The sequence below is a fragment of the Gymnoscopelus microlampas genome, assembly GCF_963454915.1.
Source record: "Gymnoscopelus microlampas genome assembly, chromosome: 16".
NCBI classification, from domain to species: Eukaryota; Metazoa; Chordata; class Actinopteri; order Myctophiformes; family Myctophidae; genus Gymnoscopelus; species Gymnoscopelus microlampas.
This window is the reverse complement of record NC_139953.1, coordinates 27512425-27539068: the sequence shown is the minus strand read 5'-3', so window position 1 is coordinate 27539068 and position 26644 is coordinate 27512425. Positions and strand designations below refer to the sequence as shown.

General features: G+C 41.9%; 1 protein-coding gene across 2 annotated transcripts; it reads left to right on the top strand.

Moving 5' to 3' along the window:
- The first annotated feature begins 3284 nt into the window (after positions 1-3284).
- LOC311063521 (E3 ubiquitin-protein ligase RNF19A) lies at positions 3285-25118 on the top strand. 2 transcript variants are annotated; one of them, XM_084083001.1, is made up of 10 exons: positions 3285-3416; positions 10540-11138; positions 12488-12978; positions 16171-16376; positions 17082-17229; positions 18537-18699; positions 20058-20172; positions 23722-23853; positions 24038-24287; positions 24617-25118. In XM_084083001.1, exons 2-10 carry the CDS (start codon positions 10995-10997, stop codon positions 24882-24884), a joined length of 1917 nt encoding a protein of 638 aa, XP_083939127.1. In that variant the 5' UTR covers positions 3285-3416; positions 10540-10994; the 3' UTR covers positions 24885-25118. The 2 variants fall into 2 exon arrangements, with proteins under 2 accessions (XP_083939127.1, XP_083939126.1); XM_084083000.1 differs by having other exon boundaries at positions 24017-24287.
- Positions 25119-26644: the final 1526 nt, after the last annotated feature.

Genomic DNA, 26644 nt, shown 5'->3' with positions numbered 1-26644 from the left:
ACAGAGAATGTTTGAAGCCTCATAAGCCTGGTGGTTAAATCTGGTATCGCAGGAATTCCACATTTGGGACGCTACTGCACATGCTTATATCGTCTGAAACGCTAGTGCGCCTGCTCTATAGGCTCCAAACTGAGCCAGGAAGTAGATTGTGAGCAACTTTCATTGAAATAAATTGGTGGGCGCGTGGGTCCCCAGATGACAGTGAAGTGACAATATGGACTTTTTTTTAAAAATATTGTAAAAACATTGGCCAAATTGTCAAATAATATAAGAAAGAGGCAAACATTGTGAAAATAGCCGATTTCTAAGCTCACAACTTCTGGTTAAGTGAGCTTGTAGATCGCCTATTTTCACTATAGGCCTTTTATCTGTGGGACCAAGTCAAACTAAATGTAATATCTCAACTCATACAATTCCAAGTGCGTGTCAAGGTTTGGGGGTCCAGTTAAGTTCAAATAGGATTATTTGGCGGGGTCACCGCCTGAAAAGCCAAGTGCCAAGTGCTTTTATGAGCGATCCAGTTTAGAGGACCTTGTATTGTGAATTGTACTTCCATTTACTTTTGCCATGTCTTTCTAAATAAAGTATTTAATCAATCAATCAATCAAAAGGTTGAGAACCGCAAAGAAGAAATAATAATTTGTAGTTGGAATTTCAATATAACATTCGTAGACAAGTGGCAAAAAATACGACTTTTTGTGTGCATTTGATTTATAGAATGCATCATTCAAACAGCTCATTTTCCCATGTTGTGGAATGTGAAATTACATATGAGGTCGTCTGCTTTTTGTCAGTGAAGATTTGATTTACAGGAGAGCAGACAGATAGAGGCAACAGCATGGATGTCAACATGTTTAACTTTTGATTGTAACTTGTCGTGGGTGAAGAGTTGATTTAGAGCAGACAGACAGGCAACATGGATGTCAACATGTTTTGTTGACATTTGTTTGTAACTTTGCTGGTGGCTATGTAAAACAAAATATCACAAACCAAACTATACACCCAGTCCTAGCCTACTGTTGCCTATATGCCCTGGGCCGCCCCCATGTGAGGGGAGTGATAGAAGTGCCAACATGGGCCCTACATATTGCTCTGAACAACATAAGAATAGGTTGCTCAAAATGTCATCCAATAAGTTGTAGCCAGGTTCCAGACCAGGCTACCAACGTTGTGTTTTTTTCTTTCATTGTTACAGCAGATGCACTCGGGCTATGGGTTACCTGCCAGCCTTAAGTCCATTAGCTCCATTATTAACTTCAAGTCTGCAATAAAGAGCTGGCTGAATGGCATGCATGACCTATACATCAATCAACTGAGTTGTAATCTCAGTGTAATTCAGTTCCATTACCCATGTTATTCTTTGCTATTTTACTTGTCTAGTATGTTGAAATTGCTGTATTTATTATTGATTTAGTGTTTCTGTTTGTCTCTGCCACCCCCAGCACCCCCAAATATATATATATATATTTAAAACAACATGGCACTCAGTTAGTTTACACACACATTTGCACTCAAAGAACCACAATGTAAATGAGCTTTTGAGCTTTTTGTGTTTTGACAGATACAATACAACTTTGTCATTAAAACATCAATCTATCAATTTCACCCTCCATATGTTTCATAAAGCACAAGATGCTGTGTCAATAATACATAACATAATAGACAGACAGACAGACAGACAGACAGACAGACAGAGTAAGCATACATTCTGAGCTCAAATACATGTTTAGATAAATAATTTATGATGTGATATATTTAGTTAACAAACAAATGAATAATGCATGGTGAATATGGTATAGGCCTATACCAAAATACAATTTGAAACATAGCATACATTTCTAGGATGGCTGACCAGTGGCCACCCTTGTCATATGCATAATAAAATAATTGCTCAAGACAAATATACTTGCACATTTGCAGAGGACCTGCGCAACTTTGCAAAAGTGTCCTGTCCAGTTCTTCACTGGGCCCACTTCCAAGTGCCCAGTTCTCTTTTGGTTCAGGCACCACTGTTTTCAAACTGATAAGATCTAAACTTCATCTCTGATAGTCCCCTTGTTTTTCACGGTCAATTATCTGAAAAACCTTTACTTTGACACCTAATGAATGTATCTAACATTTATATGACAGATACATTTAGACATAGGCTAGTAAGCAAATTTAGGGTCCACTTTGTGACCAAGTCAGCCTATTTTGGAGAGGCTATTACTCTCCAGCTATAACAGGAGGACTGTTAGTAGCCTACATCTACCCATATCCAAAGAGAGAGAGAGGTCAAATAGTAGACTGAAGAAGAGAAAATTAAATCACCTATTCTGCTCTACATAAGGCCTGTGCCCAGATTGCTATTGGATACATTTGACACAGAATCATATCTCAGAGGCAATCTATTGGAAAATCTATTGTATTTGATCGAGTCTGACTTTTACTTTCGCATCTATGATAGTCTTGGCCTGCAGTGCAGTGCGTCCTGCACTTTCACCAGTAAAGCCCGTACTTCTCCGTACACGTACAAATAAAAAATATAAGGTGCTTACCCGCTTGCACCAAATGTTAACTCACACTTCGGAGTCTTTGTGCAATATATTAATCCGTATTTTTCAATAAAGAAGTGTTTTAATCCTGTATGTATCTGTCGGATTATGTAGGAAGTTCCCTGTATTCCTCAATTGGCGGTAGTGACGGGGCGCATCCGGTGAAAGCCGGAATTACACTCAATGTAAACAGGAAGTAAACGAGGGGGAAATAATGGCGTTCGGCCACAGACGGGAATAAAACACTTCTTTATTGAAAATATACGGACTAATACATTTCACAAAGACTCCGATGCGTGAGTTAACATTTGGGGCAATCGGGTAAGCACCTTAGTTTTATTTTCCTTACGTGTACGGAGAAGTACGGGCTTTACTGGTGAAAGTGCAGGACACACTGGGAGGTGCAGGCCAAGACTATCGTAGATACGAAAGTAAAAGTCAGACTCGATTAAATACATCTACGATAGGCTTGATCCAAGGCTAGGTCGACACTATTTGTCTGTCCTGGCGTGGCGTCTATTAAGAATCATGGCCTGCAGGGGGGGGGGGGGGGGGGGGTGACGTTATTTGTGAATTGGAGATCCTGTTACACGTCATCCCATTGGTCCGTGTCACTGCAGTATGCCTCCCTCAAGCAGGCCGATGCAAAAAAAAACTCTACTTCAGCGGGGATCTCCTCTCCTCGCACAGAACGTCATGCGGCGCCGTCTCTTGGACCGTGGTGCCGTCCTACCAAATCCACTCCCTACCCGGCGTTGATGTTCAGATCTGTTGTAAAGAGCAGGGGTAGTGGGAAGGTTTCTGTCATACTGGTTGGTCCTCAGGGGGAGGAGCCAGTTGTCGATTCCTCTAGTCTGCACAGAGAACGCGCTAGAGAGAGAGGTAAGATAACCGTTAGGTTTACGTAATGTAAATTGTGTTTTATCTTATTGCTTGACCAGACGTTCAAGCGGCTGTGTAGGTATAGTGTTTGCAATGCTGTCAGTAAGTATTAACCTATAATGGGGTTTGACTTGGAGATCAAATCGAATACGTAGTCCAATAACCTTGCCACTCCCTGCAATAGCTTTACTGATGCCCTGGACAAGACCCCCTTTAATAATTAAATATGTGTGCATTATTATGGTTTTAAACGGGACCGGGGTGATGGCAACGTTAACTTCGGTATGCCCCGTTTTTGGTTATATTTAAAGTTTCAATTTCTTCCTGAAGCTGAAAATGTTATATCTTCAGTTCGTTTGGCAGTTTTTATAATTACAAGTCTTATTTAGATTATAAATGCAGCGAATAAAAGGGCCGGCTGCTGCTGTTGCGCGTAATGGTCAGGGATGGGATGGATGCCGCGGGCCCTGCGGTCGCTCACATCATGCCTCCTGAAACCCGCATTGCTGCTGATGTAGGCTAGTGTCCAGTGATGAGATATTTAATAGGGTGTATCATCATGGTTCTCCCCAAGGTGCTGGAAACTGACCGTACGTTAACTGATTGCATGGAAACAAACAACTCGTGGACAACAAGTGTCACATCTAGTCCAGCCTGAGCCAGCCTAGCTAGATCAGTGGTTCTCAACCTGTGGGTTGAGTACAGGGGGCTGAGGGCACATGATTTTGGGGGATCCCCAGATGACAATTTAAGGACTTTTAAGACCTTTTTAATACCGAGAAAAGAAAAAGACCATAACTGCATAAAAAGTAATCAACAAACTATACTACAAAAACTGGTCAAACATTGGCCAAATTGTCAAATATTATAAGAAAGAGGCAAACATTGTGAAAATAGCTGATTGCAAGGCGTTGTGAGCTTGTAGATCTGCTATTTTCGCAATATTTATCTGTGGAACCGAGAAACTAAATTGACTCCTACAATTCCAAGTGCTTATCAGGGTGGGGGGTCCCCAGTTCAAATATGATCATTTTGGGGGGTCACAGCCTGAAAAGTTTGAGAACACTGGCCTAGATAACCTGAAGAAACTCTATGCTCTATGATAGAGCATAGAGAACGACAGAAAAAAATTTTTTTTTAAAGATAAACGGCCGTGGGGCAGCAGCTTGTGCAATAATCCCATCTGATTCATTCAGATGTTATGGGCCAACCAGAGCATTGTGTAGTCCAGTGGTTCGAGGCTAATTTTATATTGATTGATTTCAATACACCAGGTTTATTGAATAAAAAATTAAGTAAAATGGGTAATTGGTAAATTATTCCAGTTAAAAATTATTATGGAGCAATAAAGTTTGACTTCAGAATCTATTTGTATAGTGCATTCATTCTACTTGCATCCTGTATCACAGGCGTGTATGGATTCAAATTAAGATCAAATTAAAAATGATTTTCTCTGTGGACATGATATCATATAGGGTTAAGCATGGCCCTTTTGTCAAGTCTCACAGACTACCACTCCCTCTGTTTGTATCTTACTTTGTTTTGCAACAGGTGTATCTAGGCCTAGTGTGTGTGTGTGTGTGTGTGTGTGTGTGTGTGTGTGTGTGTGTGTGTGTGTGTGTGTGTGCTGTGTGTGTGTGTGTGTGTGTGTGTGTGTGTGTGTGTGTGTGTGCGTGTGTGTGTGTGTGTGTGCGTGCGTGTGTGTGTGTGCGTGTGCGTGTGCATGTGTGTGCGTGTGCATGTACGTGTGTATGTAGTCAGGGCGATACAATAAAAGTGGAACTCACATTGATCTACTGTTCAAGGACACTGTGTGTGTGTGCGTGTGCGTGCGTGTTTGTGGGTGGGTGGGTGCGTGCGTGTGTGCGACATGCATGCCTGCATGAGCACATGTGCTTCTCATTGTACTGTAATTTGTCTGATACACTATAGCTTACTGTAGCATGTCAAAATATAAGAGAGGACTCCAGCTGTAGCCCTTGTACTGTACATTATGCAGAAGGGTCTGCTGCTACTGTCTGTTGTTATTCACTGGTAATGAATGTCTCTATGGCATGTCTCTTATACTGTAAATTCATACTCCAAGTTAGGCTGCACTGAGCTTGAGCAAGATTGTGCAGCCGATGAGTCTTTTGTTTTTGAACTTCCACAGGTGTTAATAAGGAGATGGGATGTTACCCATTGGGGACTATGCTATTAAATAACACAATGTGTTGTTATAAACCTACTGTAGTTAGATGGAATGTCTGCAGGCCAATGTGAGGGCCATTCAGTTTGCCTTGTGGTCAGAGATGTTCCGTAAGTCCTAGCACCAGAAGGTCATTGTATATGGCTTGATTTATAGTTGGTTGCACGCAGGTGTTTCATTCCGAACATTGCTGATCTACAAGCAACACGTTGTGAGCTTGAAGATCTGCTATTTTCAGCGGTGGCAGTGGCGTGCAACCAACTATAAATCAGATTTTATAGCCAATTTGCAGCAATTTTATAAAAAGGTGTTTTCAAGCTAATTAAATATTGCCTATCTTCCTGCATGGCTATGTGTAGGATCTCCTAGTAGCCATAGGATATACTGTATTGTGAAATGTCCTGAAAGTTAATAACTACTTAATGATATCACTTAGCTAAATGATTACAAATCTTTCAATTTCAGATCAATGTTTTCCCTTTACTCTACCGTTTACTAAATTAGGGTGAATCCCCTTTTGTTATTTATCTTTTGAATCTTCCAGTTTCCAGAAATGATAACAACCACAGCCCCCTGTTCAACAACAATTGATTTTTCCCTCTCCTCAGTGGCATGGTTACCTAATCCTCTGAAGGTCGAGGTGTTTCTCCTGGTGGCCGAACCCCTGCTACATAATAACATAATAACACTGGCCTTAGAAAAAAGCTGTGTGGTGGACGCAACTATGGCAGGCTATGCAGCTTTTCACGTACTGCCCCCAAACTAATATGAGGTAGTTTTTTTTTAGAATCAGGAATCAACTTTTAATTTGATGGATTGACAATACATTGGCAATGACAGGAAGTTCCAGTGTGGATTTTTCCACTTAATTCTCAATAATCCCTCAAGGCTTCTCAAGAATGTCAACTCCTTTATGGACTTATTTATGTAATATTGGTTGCCCTTTCTGGCCAGGATTCCTGCAGGAAAGGGAGTGAAGTAAAACACAACAAAAGTGTTAGTTTGAAGTGATAGGTCAAATGTTTAAGTGGATGCTACAGTATGTCCTGTAACCTTTACCATGATGAGTTCTTTATGATGTACCATCATAGTGCATGTTGCACGCCCACACATACACGCAGGCCCACACACACATAAACACACACATGCACACACTCTCTAAAGAGAAGCATTAAGCTGTAAACTAAAGACATGTTTCCCCTCTCTCAGCGTCTGTGTCCATCGCTTGCGCTCTTGGTGTATATTCCCCGGAGTCATTTGCAGAAGGACATTAACCAACTAAAACAGGATCTCCCTTCCCCCTCCCCACTTTCCTTCCTTCACCACCACCACCTCCTCTTCCCCTCCACAGGCCTAAGTTAAAGAGAGTTGATGAAGTTGGTTGAACTCGCTCCTCTGGTAGACAGACTTCTATTCAGATGATTCCACAGTACGGCTGGGCGATGATAAACTCAAGTATCAATATGATATTGTGACACTAATATTGAATCTGTGACAATAATATAACATTTCTTTCACAGTAGTTTTTTTTATTTATTTAAAAAATCCGAAAACTAGCTGATTTACAAGCTCTCAACCCAATAGCCCATGTTAGCTATTTTTGAAAACGTTTGATTTTTTTTTCTTCTTTTTTTTTAAAGGATATGGGCTTAAGTGATTAAAACCAGGAAAAGACAACTGTCTGATATTAACTGTAGGAAAAACAGCATTTTACTCTCCAGAAATGTTCACCATTTCCGTCTGTGCGTGCGTGCATGCGTTTGCACGTGTGTGTGTGTGTGTGTGTGTGTGTGTGTGTGTGTGTGTGTGTGTGTGTGTGTGTGTGTGTGTGTGTGTGTGTGTGTGTGTGTGTGTGTGTGTGTGTGTGTGTGTGTGTGTGTGTGTGTGTGTGTGTGTGTGTGTGTGTGTGTGTGTGTGTTCTGTTTCTGGGACTTTTGATGGGTGGGTGAGCTTGATTCATATAGGCAGGCCGGTCTAGACAGGCAAAGAAGGGTGAGATTGTTAAAAAAGGGTCTGTGGAGTGAAAGGAAAAGGGTCTGTTTGATATATAACATGGATGGTTTACTGGGGGATGTTGAAGCTATTTTGATAATAGAAACAGAATTCTTCAGATGTAATGCACACATCTTAGGAGTGAAATGGGGCTAATCCTGCTTCTGTAAAGGGTCTTCTTGAGTCAAACATCACTGCAATATCTCAAGTGATGCAAGTGTATTTACTGTACCTTACGTTGTCCAAATAACCATCTAGCAGAAACGTATAAGGAACTATATGTGGGCCTCCCTGTTGCATTAATGTTCAGTATTGTCTAACCTTATTTTCAGTGCAGTCAGTATGAACTGCCTGCACAGTGAGAGATCCATGCAAGGTAATGATTAAACACTGTGAATGTGCTGAGTGAAAAACCCACTCCCTTACAATGAGAAGTTAACCGAGTCATAAGGCAGCAAATCGTATTGTCTAATTACTGAGCTATCTGTCTTTTTCTGTGGAGTAATAGCTCCTCACCGAAGCCCACTGGGCTATAATTAAGCAATTGCCTTGACAGAGGTACATGTTTGTATGTGTCACTGTGTCTGAATGTGTGCATGTATTATGCATACAAATGTGCCTGTATGGCCTACACGCACCATGGATTGATTCATGTATTCATCTACTCTGTTATTATTGCTTTTGATGTATTGGGCATGTTCATGAAGCCTGAGTTATACTTGATTACGCATATTTGTGAAGTGCATCATGTCAAGCACTGAAAATAGCTGAACTACAAGCTCACAATGCCTCGCAGCACGGTGCGTTGTGAGCTTGTAGATCAGCTATTATTGATGCGAAATAATGCTCAACTAAGTATAAATCAGGCTTTACTTTTGATGTGTTTATGTGAGGGAATTTATTCTATGAATAAACAGAATATCTGTACTCTCTGGTGTGTTTTCTACAGCAGTGTCCTCGGATGTGCATCAGACTCAAAAGTCATTCTCCATGGAATATGGATGTTGGGGAAATTAGAGCAGATGAGCAACCAAGAGAAGATGACACAATTATTTGTAGAGGCTGTGTTTTCTTTTTTCAGCATACTGTAAAGCAGTGGTTCTCAAAGTGGGGTCCTTGAGGGGGTTCCAGGGAGGAGTCCCAAGCATCATAAACATAACTTTAAACACTTTAATCCTATATACATTGGCTATTTGATTTAAAAAGAAATCTTGTATGAGGGTCCCTCCCTGGCACAAAATATTTTCAGATGGGGTTCGTGGCTAAATTCATATTCATTTGGGGGTCCTTGACATGAAAAAGCTTGAGTACCACTGTTGTAAAGTATAAGTTAAGGCATGGATAGTGTGTCTAAGGCTTAGTGTGTCATTGAAAGGAGTAAATCATTCACTGGGTCTTGGACTCTTGGAGTTGTTGCAGTGAGAGCATGGCTTAACCTGACCTAACAATATTATCTCTTGTTTCTTTTTGCAAAAATAAATAGAACTTAGAACTTTCCCTTCTCTCAAAGCCTCATCATTACATGGCAAGTCTATATTATCTAGTTGTTGGTATTATTTAGTTATTGTAGCACTGTAGTAATTAGTTGAGCCATGAAGCAATTGTGAATCTACTGTATTTTAATGAGACTATCTGTGTATGTCACTCTGTACACAGTGACTCGATACCGATACGCTGTATCGTCCTTAAATCACAAGTCAACACAAGGCCATGAAAAGTAGTATTCTCTAACTCTTTATCTGACATAATGTGCACATTGGTGGTCAAAGGCAAGGTCGACCATGAGCCTCATGGGTCAACTCTGCACAACTTGGTAGGCTCTTATAAGAGTTGGATTGGTGTTGTAAAATTGAGTGAATGTAATTCATTGATATGTAAAGTTCTGAGAGATGACAGGGATGTTTAAAAGTTATATCCAGATTCTACAAATGCTAGTCTTGTGTCCAGTTTATGACAAAAGCTATATATCTAATTGCTCACATCATCCTACATTTTGAAAAATGTATAAATAAATTAGTAATTAGAAATACGGTAGACAAACTAAAAGAGCTCACAGACTCATTTCATGCCGTGTCCGTGTGGAGAGAGATGTCAGCTGAGCTTTTTTAATCACTCTGGAGTTATGTGAATGAACTAATGCGCCCCTTTGGCTCACTCACAGTGCCTGATTATGGAAGTATGCTGTCACCCCATGGATTCAGAATGAATGCTGTCTTTTCTGTCACCTCCTCCTCCTCCTCCTCCGTCTCTTCGTCCCCCTCTTCCTCTTCAACCCCTCAGCATCACCTCGTCCATCTTTTCTTGGCATTTACTTTGTCTGTCTCACTCCTTTGACCTTATTGCTCGTGCCCAAGAATGAGTGATGCCTAGATCACTGACTTTAACCCCTTTCTGTATTTGCCATTGCCTGTTTTCAGTTTGAATCAAATCTGAAATGATTGACTCTTTAAAAAAAAAACTTACAGTATACTGTAGATAAATTGGCATTCCTTTTTTTTAGCATTCTTCCGAGATATTTCATGAACATTTTACTTACTGTAGCTTGGCAAACTATCACCTCTCATCAAACCTAACATTAAGAGAGGTATACATGTCCTTGTGACTACCGTATATTAGTGTGAGGTAAAGCTTATAGCTCACAGTGAGGTTTGACACAAAAATACGCTGGAAAATATTTTTGTGAAAACATCTGGTCATCAAATAATTTCAGCTTCATGTTTCATTTTGTTTGACAAACTGACTATTTAGTCACTGGAGTGGAACATTTGGCGTTTTCCTTGACACACATAATTTCTCATTCACTACGATTTAGCCTTTTTTTCAACAGTTCCCTGCCAACCAGGCTTGCACAGTAGAATTCAATACATAATGTCTCCTCTGAAGCGTGCAAAGGAATTATTTGCACTGCACATTTTTAATATTGTACTATTGTACTTTTTGCAGAATAAGGGACTGCCACCCACAGAGAGGGGGACTTAAAGGATGAAGAACTATCTGCTATTTTTTAACTAGCTCAGAACGAGTGTAGAGGTGGACGAGGACGAGGAGTAGAGGAGAAAAAAAGGGAGAGGAAAAGAAAATCAACTCCCAAGGCCTTGGAAGAGATCCAGATCGGTGATGTTCTCCTCCATCAGGGATTACCTCATCCTCCGTCCTCTCTTTTACTCTCTGTCTCACTCTCGCTCACTCGTACACCAGAGCTGCTATCCTGCACTGAGAGTCTGAGCTGTGTGCGGGGTGTGTGCGTGCACGCTTAAACACACACACCCACACACGCACACACACGAAAGCACTCGTCATAGACACACACATACGCACAAGCAGTCACACAGTTGCAATCCCGCCCATGGTCCTTGGCCAACCCAGTTCAGCTGCAGCTCCTGCTCTAACGCCAGACCATGAAGAGGCCCAAGCAGCAGGCGGGGCCCCTGAGCTTTCTGAACTTCTTCAGCAGGAAGCCCAAAGCGGAGGCGAGGCCCATGGACGCCTGGCCCAAGGACGAGGTGGCCATCACCCTGACTCCCAGCGAGCATCCAGAGCAGGTGAGAGAAAGGCTTGTGTTTAGGTACATGTCGTCGCTGTCGGGCAGAAACCTCGCAGCTCCATATTTTAACTTTGTATTTATTTATTTTGTATATAGTTCCCACCCGACAGCAACAATATACAACTTGCAAAAACTCTTCTTCAGGTCTTTCTGAAGTCAATGTCTGTCTGAGTGAGTCAGTCAGTCAGTCAGCCAGTCAGTCAGTCAGTGAGTGAGTGAGTGAGTGAGTGAGTGAGTGAGTGAGTGAGTGAGTGCTTTAGATACGTTCTGCAAAAGGTTGGTTGGTTTATCTTTTGTTTTAAAGTCATGTTGAACTGTTTTAGATCCTAAAATCTATGTGTTACTTGCTTCAGTAACTGATCATGATATAATTACAACAATATTGTCAATCATCTTCAGCTGTTGTTTCTGTTATCTGTGGTCAAAGAAATAGAGATTAGATGTCTTCATTGTATGGCGAAACATGGCATGTCTCACGTTCAAATTTGTAGCACATAAATGAACAAAAACAAAGCAGATTAGTCCTGGTACTCAATTTTGGGAAAGTAAAATGGCTGCTATCATGCATTGTGTGAAAACAGGCAATTGTAAATACATTAATAATTTATAGACAATGTGTTGATTTGTGCCTATTTATCATCAAAGGATTATATCTCTACTTCACCTCGCTTCAAAATGAATAGCTAATTTTGAGTACATGAACCTGTGGGGACATTGTAGATCATTAACTGATGCTTGCTCCCTTCCCTCTCAACCCCATATCTACATAAACCAAATCCATTAGAGTGTTTGTTTAATTACCAAGTAATTTCAATCCTTTCTGTTGCCAAGGAACCAAATAACCCAAATGAGTATCCAATCCCCACAAAGCACACCCATATACTCACAGATACACATATTCCCTGCTAACCCTGAATCAATGCCTTTCTCTTGTGAATAAGTGTTACAGCTGCAGCTATCGATTATTTTGTTGAGATTATTCTCTCATTCTTCGCAAAAAATCTTGAAGTGCATTTTTTATATATTTTTTATTTTTAATATATAAAAGAATGAACATATGAATAAATTAAAATTGAGTTTTTATAAATCTCTCTCAGACTAAATTGATTAGTCTGATTATCTGCTTAAGCCCTAATTTATTCTTTGTCATACAAAAATGTCATGCAAAATAGCATAAATAGCCGATCTGCAAGCTCACAGCATGTTGTGATGCAACACAAGCCATTGTTAGGTTGTAAATCTGTTATTTTTGCTATTATTTTATTAAAATGTATTATACTTTTATAATCAATTCAATAGATTAGTTTGATTAACTGTTGCAGTCCTAACTGAGTTTTCTGCCTTAAGGACCAGAACATCACAACAGAAGAGGGTGGAGGATCAGGAGTTTCTGGAACAGAAAGAGAAGAAGGAGGAGGCATAACCACAGTGGCTGAACTGGGTGAGGAAGGTGGGACCACGGCAGAATGTGCGGCCGGAGTGTGCAGCGGTTCCACCGGCGTCCTGTCCCTGTCCTGCTCCAGCCAGGACCAGCTCCTAGAGGAACACCTGGAGGAGTGTCCACTGTGCCTGCTCAGCCAACCGCGTTGCCACTTCCCGCGACTCACTTCCTGCTCCCACCGGACATGCTCCGACTGCCTCCGGCAGTATCTCCGCATTGAGATATCGGAGAGCCGGGTGGGCATCGCGTGCCCGCAGTGCCCTGAAGCGCTGGCGCCGATGGACGTCCGTGCCATCCTGGACGATCAGGCGCTCCTGGAACGGTTTGAGGAGTACCAGTTGCGCCGTTTCCTGGCAAATGACCCGGATACACGCTGGTGCCCTGCACCCGACTGCAGGTAAGGATTCAATCGATCAGAATTCCACCACAATCACAGCCTCCACTGGCTTGACATTATTACAGTATCATCAGCAGCAGCAGCAGTAGACCAGTGGTCCTTAGACCTTTTAATTTCAAGGACTCCCATCAGAGTTACAGACCCTGTAAGGGTCATTTTGGAACCCCCTCAAGGAACCCAGAGGGTCCAGGCCCATTTTGGAACCACTGATATAATTTAGATCATTATCATCTTTATCTTCCTCATCATTGTCATCATTCATTCTCCCAAGACATTTGTGATTTTATACCCTGTACTCTACTTACCCTAAAATAAATACAAGTAACTATTATTTAAGCAATAACACACAAGGCATGGTTGTGGTATATTGTAATTATATCACAGCTACAGTATGGGTGTTAAATGCCAATAGCCGTGATATGTCATGACCTCAGGAGTATTATTGCTTTTACAACATGGTTGCCAGTGATTAGCAACAAGTAAACAGAAGTAAATAGACTGCTCTAGATTTTCAAAATGTGTGTCTTTATTCTGTTCATATCTACTGTATCACTCTTGCAAGTCTGCTATGGCAACCCCTGTTGCCCCCTGTTTCTTTTCATCCCACCACAGGCTTGTTAAGGCTTTAAGTTGCTAGATTGAATATCGCAAATAAATGCCGTATTTGAGGTTCAAGTAATGGAGGTGCATCAGATTGAAGGCACAGGCTCTGGGAAGACACATGGTCCTTCAATGGTATAATGCCTTTGTTTTCTGGCCACAGATAGTAACAGAACACCATGCAGTACTGTACAGGATATCTTCTGTTGATGAGGACACATGAACATGACTAAGCACATGCTGCCCAGTGCTGGATGTATGTGGGAGGGTAAGAGGATAGGCCGGCTAATGGGAAATCATAATGGGGCTGTGTGTGTGTGTGTGTGTGTGTGTGTGTGTGTGTGTGTGTGTGTGTGTGTGTGTGTGTGTGTGTGTGTGTGTGTGTGTGTGTGTGTGTGTGTGTGTGTGTGTGTGTGTGTGTGTGTGTGTGTGTGTGTGTGTGTGTGTGTGTGTGTGTGTGCGCGCCGCGTACATGCGCGTGCGTGTGTGTGTGTGTGTGCGTGTGTGTGTGTGTGTATGTGTGTGTGCCCAGTAGTCTGTTCTACTGTTCTTCTGTACTAGACAGTGTTCACAGTCTAATCATGGTAAAACATTACACCAAAAATCTATATCTAATCTATCTATAGCTGAATTAATTATGACAAAACTGTATGCTATTTTACGGTACTATTTATTGTATCTACGATGCAGTTACTTGGTCTTTGATCTTTCATTTTTGAATGAATGATACAACATTCCTGTTTTGAAGTGAAGACATGCGCTGTGGGAGAAAGTAGTATTTGAATTGTTGTATTACATAACCTGGTCATTCGCTACTATGATTTGTGTATTATTGCCATGTCTCTACCAGCATACACACATTCCTAGAGGTCTTAGTGACAGAAGCTTATAGGAGATTATGTCAGCTCTGAGCTCTGAGTGTGTGTTGGAGTGGATTTCTGCATTTTACGCTATGCACATTTAACTTTTTTTTGCTGCATGGATGATCCTGGCGTAGTGGTTTCTGAATGATAATCAATTAGATTTGTTTTTGTTACAGTAAATAAAAACGGAATATACATATAATAGTTTGAAAATATCCATTATGCCAGTGTTAATTTGTCTTATTAATGTGAAAATAAAAAGTACTGGGTGGGGGTCTAGAGCAGCGGTTCTCAAAGAGCTTGGATTGACAGACACAGTGGTGCAGTCTAATATAAAGTAATGGGCTTATTGTCAATTTGCCAAGCCCACTCCCCGCCCCATGCACCACGCCCCCTCCCATGCATGTGCGTGGTGCACATGCACACATGTCCAAACATTACTAATAACATGCTGCAAGATTAAGGCATTGCGCATGTTTGAATTTGTACAATGGGTTTAAATAAGTTCAACACATTAGGCTAATGGCTGTGCACTCATTCAGTAAAGTATTAGGCAAGGCTAGGATATTTTCTGCACATTTCATACACAAAGGCAATACAAGGTGCTATACATAATGCATGAAAAGGCATTCAAAGACATTTAAATGCATATAATTCAGGAAAATAAATAGACAAGCATCGTTTGCATGCCTCACCATGATTTGTTTGAACTAGTATTAGTATTTATATATTTAGACACCGGTAACCTTATTGATACCTGAGGTCTCATTCCCAAGAGAGACCTAGTTAGACAGCAGACCGGTACTAGACCAGTCCTGGATGACCTGAGACTTCTTGATGGTTCACAATGTAAAAGCAAGTGTTAGAAACTAATTACAATGGGTGTAGGTGTAGGAATGTTTACGAACAAGGAAATCCATTTCCTGTATTTTGGTGGCTTCTGAGAGGTACCCAGATTAAATAAAAATAACATTGAAATAATACATCTACTGTATGTCTTACATCCGCCACGTATTTGTTCAGACAAACTGTCACCTAATTCTTCATGTCGTCTACATTCTTTTGAGACATATCATATTCAACATTTATGTCAGTGCTAGCTTTTTTGGAAGAACGTGAGTATGGTCTTTACATTTAGCCTACTGTAAATCAGTACAAGATTCCTGGAAGCGGATCTTAGAATAACATTGTAAAATAAACCTTTTGACCTTTTGATATGAGAAGAGATTAATCAATGTTTGGATTTTTTATTATTTTATTTATTTTAGATATATATACTATATATGTTCTGCCTTTATTGATAGAATATAGTAGATAGACAGGAAATGGGGAGAGAGAGATGGGATGACACGCAGCAAAGGTCGTCGGGATCGTGACATTGCAGCCTAGGTGCCCGGACCGCAAGGCCTGCGGTCCGGGCCAATGTTTGGATTATTTTCATTTATAATTATTATATTAACCCTGTGGGGGACCCCACTTTGATAACGGCTGTTCTAGGCTGAAGCCTGAAACATCTTGAAACACAAGCAGACACCAAGAAGATAGCCTGATGTCAGTCACTGGACTTACTGTTAAAATATTTAGGCTATATGCTTTGCATAATATGAACAGAGGATAAGTTGAACAACTTCCATAGTCATCATAATACTGCAGTTCACTTTGAAAGTCATTGAAAGTCCTGGCATGTTGAACCAAAACAACAGGTCAATTATGTCTGTTGAATCCACAGCTACGCAGTAATAGCTTATGGCTGTGCCGAATGCCCCAAGCTGAGATGTGGCCGCGAGGGATGTGACACAGAGTTCTGCTACCACTGCCGACAGCTGTGGCACCCGGACCAGACGTGTGACCAGGCCCGGCGTCAGCGAGCGCGCCACACATCCGGTGGCAATGACGCCTCAACCCTGTACGTCTTCAACGAGGAGCCTGGTGGAGGTATGAAAGTCACTGGTTTCTTCCAACCAGAAGAGAAGATTTGTGTTAAAGAAATTCAAAATTACCAAAATAATTCCCATACTTAGTTTTTTTTTTAAGAATGTTCAAAAATAACAGATGTACAAGCTTGCTGTGAGCATGTAGCTGCTATTTTAGAATAGCCATCGTATAAAATATGGATCAAGGGGTTTAAATGATTGTGATGCTGTATTTTTTTCCTGGGGACCCCCCCCCCCCTTGCCCCAAGGATCCTGGGTCCCTGGACCCCACTTTGAGAACCACTGTATTAGGAAACTGAACTATACACTTCTTTAACCCTTAAGTGCTTTACTGTCACATCATACGAAAGAAAAAGACTAAATTAATGTTCTAGTAAGATGTTTGGCCAGCAGAGTGGCCAAATCAATTATATATTAATACTCATGGGAATGTTCATTATGCTATTTTAAACATTTACAACATTTAAAAAAGAATAATCAAAGGTTTTTAAGAAAACAAAAGAAAGAAAAACTAACATTTTTATAAAGATTTTCAGAAACGTATATTAAAAAGTGTGAAAATGTTCAAAAATAGCAGATCTACAAGCTATAATGTGAATTTGGATCCCGGGGAGACATCACATTTCTCTTTTGGCTCTCAAGCTGAAACCCCCTGTTTTAGTGAGTGGTGCTCCCTCACGCTCTCTGTCACTGTGTTTTCCTCTAGATGCAGAGGAAATCAAGGCGTGCCCACGCTGTGGGGCCTACATCATGAAGACCAATGATGGCAGCTGTAATCGTATGAACTGCACTGTTTGTGCCTGTCAGTTCTGCTGGTTGTGTATGCAGGAGATCACAGATGTGCACTACCTCAGGTAGTTAGCCACTGTTGTGTTTGTGCACTCACACAATGCACGCATGTACTGTACAGTACATACACAAACTCATAACCAGCCATTACCTCTAATTCCCAAAATTTTGTGTATGCCCAAACTAAAAGCTGTAATTTTTATTCTTGGCTAGAAATTACAGACCTTCAACATATTGTTTTTGGGATATGGACAGTGCAAATTCACTACAATAACACTCTACAGGCGATGCAGCATCAGCAAAAGTCTAACCCACACTTTCAGGAATGTGCTTTTCTACAAGCGAGATAATGTTTGATGCCACTAGCTCAAAACTGGTATTTTTAAGGGTGTGGTCCTTTCTTTGATTCTTTTTACAGTCTGACATCAATTTAAATGGTTTCGTATTCAGCAAAAAATACCAAATGCACCAGCAATAATGCACCATGCAGCCAGCCAGCCAGTCAGTCATGTCTATGTTGTTTTGAAACGGCACATCTTCAAAAAGCATGTTAGTCCAGGCCACCCATTGATTTTTCCAGTCCTGGACAGGAGCCATTGGCTCACAATTCATCAATTAATCAGCTCTATCTGCATCTATATTTCCCTGCAACAGTATATGTAACCCGAGTTGAAGAGACTGGTTAGAAGCCGATTAGCTACACTTAAATGGAGCAGCTTAATCTTGCTGCTGTAATTGTGCGAAGATGTGGATCTTGTAGATATTTTACAAAAGATGAATTTTACTGTACTGTACATCATTGGTTTAATATTTTAGGCAATGTGTATGAAAGCGTTGTGCAAGAGAGAGAACTTCCTTCAGTTGTCAGATTTTCCTCCCAATTTACCTCCTCCTCTCCTTCCCCTAATCCCCTATCCCTCCCTCCTTCTCGCATCCACGTCTGTCTTTTGTGGTAGAGACAACTGAGGACGTCATGTAGAAGGGCAAAGCTTTTAGCATCTCACAGCAGAATTGCCATCTCAGAGCAACAGAGCACAACTAGAATATGTTGTTATAATCCCCCTACTTACAGTATGCCTTTTGTAGCCCAACATAGATCACATTTAAATACAATTTATGTTTTGAGATTTGTCATTACTGTGTGTGTCTTTCTCTCTCTCTCCTCTCTCTCTCTCTCTCTCTCTCTCGCTCTCTCTCACGCACGCACGCACGCACGCACGCACGCACGCACGCACGCACGCACACACACACACACACACACTAAATTCTTGCTCTAATGAAGACTCGAGAACCTACTGTGAATCAGTTTTCCAATGTTTCACTCTTTGTCTGTCTTGAACTCCTCACCGCTTCTGTCTCCCATCTCTTTCAGTCCCTCAGGCTGTACATTCTGGGGCAAGAAGCCGTGGTCACAGACTCGCAAGGTTCTGTGGCAGGTGGGAATGTTGCTTGGAGCACCGGTTGTCATTTCTCTCATAGCCGGCATCGCCATCCCTGTCATCATTGTGGGTATACCCATCTACATGGGCCGTAAGGTAAAACATGCCCTGCGCAATTGCATCTATTTTTCTTTTACACTCTATTATTTTCAACATAATAAAGACAATACACAGTCACAACCAAATGCGTGACAAAACAAGACAAACCACAATACAAAAGACACAAATCTAAAACAAAAATGAGCAAAACAAAATAAGTCTAATCAAATCAAAACAAAAATGACTTTCTGTCAAGTCAATTCCCAATGTCCATCTTTATCTCACCATACAGTCCACACATCGCCAGGCATGCCAGTCCATCCTGTACATAGCAGACAGGTTTGTCAATCCTCTTCAGAGTTACTCCACTGACTCAGCGTCCTTTCCATTTCTTTTAACAGTTGTTGATGATGCAGAGGGCCGAGGAACAGACCATTTGAAATGTGTCTGATTTATGGTGATAATGATAAATTGCTATGTTCTTTGTTTAGTTTTTTTTGCCGGCCAGGATGTCTGGAGAGAATTGTAATTTCCGGCTTTTGTCATAAAGAAAACATCAACTTCCAAAACCAGCAATGACCGACCTAACGTGAACTCTGGTGCACATTAGCCAGTTATATTTGCCATCTGTGTTTGGACCTCTTTGCAAGCATCTTCCCACTCATCAGTTGAAACACATTGCTGCAAATCCTCTATCCAGAATTTTGATTCAGAGGACTCAGGGGACCCAGATATAAGTACACTATCATCTAATTACAGATTTTAAAGTGGATTTGTTTGCTTTTATGGGATTGGTTGATGTCATTTGGTATATTAAAGACAAAAGTGCCCCTAAAATGAAACCACCCCTTTGACCTTGAACTCCCGCATACAGTATTTTAAAGCAAACAAAATAATGTTTAAAGGTGTTAAAAGGATTTCAGTGTTCTTAAGGGACCTAGTCTTAGTGTGAGTGTGAGTGGACTTTTTTAGACTTTAACCTCCTTAGAAATCTGCTATTCATTTAAATGGTTGCTGTACAAATAAACTTGAACACTCTTTGAACAGCACATGAAATATAAATATACATGAAACACATAGTGTAGCTACAAAAGAACACAGAAGGATTAATGTTGATTTAAACCCTTGAACCCTTGTGTTCCCTATTCTGGTGGAAACATTAGGCGACAATAGCAGATCTACAACCTCACAATGCGCCACGTTGCAACGCTTTGTGAGCTTGTCGATCGACTATTTTCAGTGAAGAGATTTGGTGTAGAGGGAAAAAAAGAGCGCACCAAATACAGAGCCAACTCAGGTCAACTTTACTATTTTAGAGGGTTTAAGCAGTTAATTAGTGTTTAGCCTGTTTGATTTTGAAGGGAGTGAAGCCAATTCTCGGTTTGTTGATTTCAATTGTCTTCGTCGCTTTACAGGTCCATGGTCGTTGTAAGAAAAATAATATCTCAGGAAGTAAGCACTACTTGACGGTGGCAAGTGGCGTGATGATGTCCGTGTTTGTGTCACCGGTCATAGCAGCTGTCACTGTGGGTAAGGAACAAACGACCGGCACAAGTCACTACCACTCCAGTTGCAATGATAACGTCTTCTGTCCTACACATTAAAGAGGGTGGTAAAGGGGCAAAACAAGGTGCAAAAATGTGTTCATTTATCCATTTGTCAGTCCGAAAGAGTACTAATGTAACCAAATGGAACAGTACGGACGCTGGTTACATTTGTACACTTGAGTTAAAGGAGGTGTAAGTGAAACTTGATTGTTAAAATAGATCTAATAGAAATAATTTCTATTGGGTGTTTGTTGAGTAACTGTTCCTCTCTCTCTAGCTTTAACCTCTTAAGAAAACATAATCATTTACACCCCATTTAAATGAACACTTGTGATTTTACAGTGTGTACATGGCTACTGTATCAAATTCCCCAATATGAACCTTTTAGCTTACACACCATTCCTAACCCTCCTAACACTATACCTACAGTAGTTTTAATAAGGAGAGTCAAGTCATTCAATAATGAAATTACTGAATGCATCTTGGGGGGCTTCTTGAGCATGCCCCCTGGGTGCTAGCTGTGTTTAGGATGGGATATTCCCTGTTAAAGTAATGAGTCAGGGCCGTAGCTGAGGCCAGAAGGATAGGTCTCATGTCTGTTCACACATCACTGACCGCGCTAACTACCTCTCACTGCTCTCCCATCTGGTAAAGCAACTCACACGCACACGCACGCGTGCGCACACACACACACACACACACACACACACACACACACACACACACACACACACACACACACACACACACACACACACACACACACACACACACACACACACAAAGAGAACATCTATCGTAACGTGACTCCCAAGGGAGTTCCTGGTGGCTCAGCCAGTTAGTGCAGAGACCATAGTAAGGAGTTCACCATGTCAAACATGGAGGAAACACTCAGCCACCAAACATGGCTGCGGTGTTTCACACAATGGCTGTGTAATGCCATGGCTGGCAACTAGCAGCACATCCTGTGTTATCAAACAACTCCCTACCTGCACTGTGGGGAATTCCCAGCGGGACTATTGTACCTTTTTACCAGCGCAGGTTTCCACAGCTATACATCTGTGGAGTCCTGGATGATGTTGAAGTACTTAACCACTTTAACCTTATAGCTTCCCTATTTTGGGCATGTCATAATAATAGCCGAACATTCGGCGAAAACGGGCAAGCATTTGGTGAAAATAGCCGATCTAGAAGCTCACAACTTGGTGTAGAGGGATATAATAATAATCATATATATATATATATATATATATATATATATATTAGTTAGTTGTTGGGGTATGTCACCGTAACAATTCCTCCTCTGCACTTACCCATTCTGACTATTAGGAGTAGTGGGCACTATTATTTCAGCGCCTGGGGAGCAGTTAGTTGTTAAGTGTCTTGCTGGGGGTGGGGGTTGAACTGGGGACCTTCCAATTCCCTCAACAGATCTAGCAAACAACAAGTGTTCTTCCAGCCAACGATACAAGTGTATGGCGTTCAGTATTGATGTGTACATTAAAGTAAAATTTTGCATGTTAACAGATACCATCACTATAAAGAGGAGAGCACAATTAGAGAATTAAAATTGGAAACGCAGATGAATGAATCCTGGCACTGCCTCTGTGAGTCACGCCCCATCTCCACCCACAGCAGAGCCCAAATCACACATACCTACCATACAGCTACTCTTCATAAATAGTGTTGGCATCTCAAGGTATGAATGATGCAGTACGTTTGACTGTAGATCCACTGCCAACCATGTATTCCAGTCTGAGCCAGAACAAGAACAATTCACTGCCTGAGAGGGGAAGGGAACTTTGTACAAAATATCACAGCAAATATTCACTGTTGATCAGATGTGAATGAAAATAGCTTGACACGAGTGCTGACTGTATTGCATCCACATGTGAACAAAAACAGGACCATACCATGCAATAAAGCTCACAATAACTTCATTGGAGTGTATTCACATGTTTAAATATGCCACTGTACTCATCTGTAACGTACAGATATAAACCCACCATATGAACACCCACACGTTTAGACACCATCTGTGTCTAACCAAGTATATATACCTCAGGGATTCATTGCTGTTTTACACATCCTAGCGAATATATACATTCTCAACAGTCCTTCCATCTGTGACCCATTCATATACACAGCAATAAATCTGGAGTGTTAATATAGGTCTCACGAGTATATGGAAGAATATATACAAAGACATACTATATGTGTATGGACACACATGCACGCACGGACACATGTCCGCATGCACACACACGCACACGCACACGCACACACACACACACACACACACACACACACACACACACACACACACACACACACACACACACACACACAGCACCAGCTACCTCTCACAGCTGGTGGACTTGTGTGATGGTCATGCTCTTGCCTATAGGCAACATGTCTGTCAACATGTCTTTCAACATGTGGGTCAACATGTCGACTATGGCAGGAATCCCTTTCTCAGCCTCAGGAGCTCCATGCACAGCCGTTGCCTCTGCATGGTCTTACTGTCTGTGTCCATCACTGTACCGTGCACGGATGGGCTTAGCAGCACATCGCATTGGCCACACTTCCCGATTCATCCCACCTCCTTCCTCTCTCTCTCTCTCTGTTTATCCCTCCATCCCGCCGCCCTCCCCCTCGTACATTTTTCAGTCTGAAAGGCCCTGTCTGTTCTCACGGACGAGGTCAGCTCTGATGTCTCTTTTGTTCTGTCTCTTTCCCACTTCAATCCCCTGTAGTCTTTACACCGCTACCGTTTTGTCTCTGGTTGCATCTCTCTCTCTCTCTCTCTCTCTCTCTCTCTCTCTCTCTCTCTCTCTCTCTCTCTCTCTCTGTCCCACACAATTCTTGTCATCCCGTTGATCAAAGCACCTGTCTTTATCGTTTGCTTCATCATGAACCTTCACAAATCTTCCCCATACTTTGCTATGCATCTCCTCTGATCTGTCTTAATTTGTTCTCTGTCTTTTGCTTTGGGTGTTTATTTTACACACACACACACACACACACACACACACACACACACACACACACACACACACACACACACACACACACACACACACTCTCTTTCCTCTCATCTTTGTCTCTATCTGTTGACTATGCTGCAGCCTCAACCTCTTGCACTGGTGTTGCCTTGTAGGCTAGATGGTGTCCCAGTGTTTTAGCACTCATGGGCGCGTTAATGATGGCCTTTTGTTAGTTCTGTGCCCTGCTTTGTATGCCCAAATTCCTAGTGAGATCACATGTCGTGTAATCACACGGCACAGGAAGAGGCTTCTGCTCATCAAGTTTCAGGGGTTTGTTGAAAGTGAAAGTGGGGTGGTGAAATAGTCAAATGTTTGGGGGTTTAAGCACTGTTAAATTTAAGCATAATTATGAAGCCTTTTTTTTGCTAACAAAAGACGTACTCATTCGTACACATTCTCTAAGCTACTTTAAATGTAATCATGTTATTCTCTTTGGTGTACATACTGTAACATAAATCTGTTGCTCATGCTTGTGTTTTCTGCAGGTGTGGGTGTGCCGCTCATGCTGACTTATGTCTATGGGGTAGTTCCCATGTCACTCTGCAGGAATGGCTGGTGCCGGCCACAGAACGAGCCCCCTGAAACACACAAAATCCAGTTGGAGGATTTAGCCAGCTGTGAGTATAGATTTCACTCAGTACTTGGGTTTAGGTTAGGTTAGACAGCAGGGGACGGATGTCCTTTTGCTAACTATAATTGAATGGAACTAGGTAATGGTGCATTATGATTGTTGCTTTGAAGTGTGGCCTGATCTGATGAGGTTTTCAACTTCTCTTGAAGATCTCCTATTCTCTCATGTAGTCAGTGACCACTGGACGGGTCAGTCGGGTCAGAAAAACCCAGCGCTCAGTGACACCAGCCTCCAAGAAGTCAGGGTCAGTGTACAGGAAGTGGGTGTGCTCCCAAGTACAAGCACCACACCTCCAGAAACTGGGAGCTATACAGAATTGGATGAAGCCACGAAACGCCACATATTCACACAGCAGGACAGCCAATCAGACTGCGAGGTGGTTATTGTGCCTGAGCCTGACAGCAACGTCGACTTTTTAAGGTTAGTCTTCTTTCTCGAAAAAAAAAGAGAAAAAAAGAAAAGGTGTAGAGTCCGCACACTGTTAAACTTGCACTTCTCACTGTGTTTTTGCTGTTGTAGCTCCTAGACTGTGGAACTGGTTTCCCTCCCTATCAGATCTGCCCCCTCCATTGAATCTTTTCTAGTCTAGGATCAAGACAATTTTATTCACTATCGTTTGGATATGGCCTGATATGGCTGATTTTTATTTTATTTTGTTTTTTATTGTTGATTGTTTTTTTTTGTGTTTTTTTTATTCTTTTTTATTGTTGATTGTTTAGTATAACTCAGGCTGCAATTTTTTTTCACAGGGAAGGAACGAATATTGAGGTTCGTGTGGAAATTGAAACCCAGCCTCGAGGCGCCCGCCAGTCCAGCTTGAGCAGCGTCCTGTCCAGCCGAAGCCTCTCGGTGGAGTCCCTGGGACACTACCAGTCCCAGTCGCAAGACTACCTTTGTGCCTCAGAAAGAAAAGGAGGAGGAGGAGGAGGAGGAGGAGAGGAGCAGGAAGGAACTGAGAAACCGGGAGGTGAAGGAGAAGGGACTGCCTGGCCTGTCTTTGAAACAGATGTCGTCTGAATTAAGTGGAGTCAGTTTTTTTGCTAGTCAACGAATCCATGGACTGATGTGACTTTTGGCTTGACCTGAAAATCATTGGCCAAGGCCACGTCCTGCTTCCACGATAGGCCCCTCCCACCAGTTGCCTTCTAGCTCCCCTCCTTGAGGAAGACATGGAATTAGGGAGGGAGAGTAAATTAGAAAACTGAGAATATAGAGCTTGTGTGTGTGTGTGCGTGTGCGTGTGTTGAGAGAGAGGGCAAGAGAGGGGGTGAGAGAGAGAGAGAGAGAGAGAGAGAGTGTGTGTGTGTGTGTGTGTGTGTGTGTGTGTGTGTGTGCGTGCGTGCGTGCGTGTGTGTGTGTGTGTGTGTGTGTGTGTGTGTGTGTGTGTGTGTGTGTGTGTGTGTGTGTGTGTGTGTGTGTGTGTGTGTGTGTGTGTGTGTGTGTGTGTGTGTGTGTGTGTGTGTGTGTGTGCGCGTGTGCGTGTGTGTTGAGAGAGAGGGCAAGAGGGAGAGAGAGAGAGAGAGAGAGAGAGAGAGAGAGAGAGAGTAGTAGTAGTAGTAGTGGTGGTATGCAAGTGAGACCGTGACAGAAAAGACTGGATGGGAATAAATGATAAAGCAGGCAGGCACTTGTCCGTCATTGGGAGGATAGAAACTATGAAGACATTTGAACAGAAATGACTGAGAGCATGCTAGCTGACTAGTTCAGTGGGTATACGCCTCTTTCTACTTATTTTCTGTCCCTTTTAAAAGACACTACCTTACTCCTCATCTAAAACTAGCCTCCTTCATTTGTTATGAAGCCCTCTCTTCCTCTGGCTATAATATTGTACTTCTTCTACTGACCTAACTCCCCCCATCCCCACAGAGAGAGAACAATGTAAGCCGTTCCAGAAGCATGATCTGTTCTGTGGGGGAGGTTACGATTAAACATGCAACTTGTCTTGTCATTGAGGAAATATCCAATGCTTCCCAAGCTGATGCCATATTGTTGAAAATACATTGATAGGCTACTGTGCAAACAGGGTCAGCGATAGGCTTTCTCTCAAGGTTACCCTCTGGTGTTTTAAGATGCAGTGTTCGTACCAGAATAATATGCAAACGTAAGCAGAAGACGCATGCTGCGCTGGGTCAGTTCTTCAGAAGGAATTCTAGAAATGGTGAACGGACTGAGAGTATACAGACAGAAATTACAAGACTGCTTTGTTCTTTATCATTGGGGTAAAATGCTCTCTGTGACTTTGGGTCATCGTCTGGCTGAAATGACATGAGGGCTTATAATAATTACCATAAACAATGTCAATCAGTTTCACATTCAGAGTCTTCCATGGAAGGAAATAAGCAATGTCTTTGGAGGGCATGCATTCTTTCGGTGTTGCAACTTTTGGCCTTCATTGGAGGCTAGTTGAAACTTTGTGGAAAACATGGCTCTCTCGCTTTCCAGTTTATTAAAAAGCTTATTCTGATGCAGTATTTCACTGGCATTAGGGGTAGCAGCACCACAGCATCCTTTGAAAGACACAGAACAATAACAATAGCTGCATGATTCTACTACGCGCTGTGTATCCAGGATAACACACACACACACACACACACACACACACACACACACACACACACACACACACACACACACACACACACACACACACACACAACAGCAAGTGTATGTAGCTGCAGTAGTGTCTGAAAACAGGAAAAATACATTCTAGAGACCATCTCAAATGACCACAGAGCACCGAAATTATAACGGCAGCATGCCACCTCAGGCTATACTGT

What these genes read in the sequence shown, in the direction of transcription:
- LOC311063521 (XM_084083000.1), top strand. Translation starts at nt 10,995, where the DNA reads ATGAAGAGGCCCAAGCAGCAGGCGGGGCCCCTGAGCTTTCTGAACTTC. An exon ending in CCATCTACATGGGCCGTAAG is followed by an intron (nt 18,700 to 20,057) that starts GTAAAACATGCC and finishes GTCGCTTTACAG; the next exon opens with GTCCATGGTCGTTGTAAGAA. An exon ending in GTTGGAGGATTTAGCCAGCT is followed by an intron (nt 23,854 to 24,016) that starts GTGAGTATAGAT and finishes CTTCTCTTGAAG; the next exon opens with ATCTCCTATTCTCTCATGTA.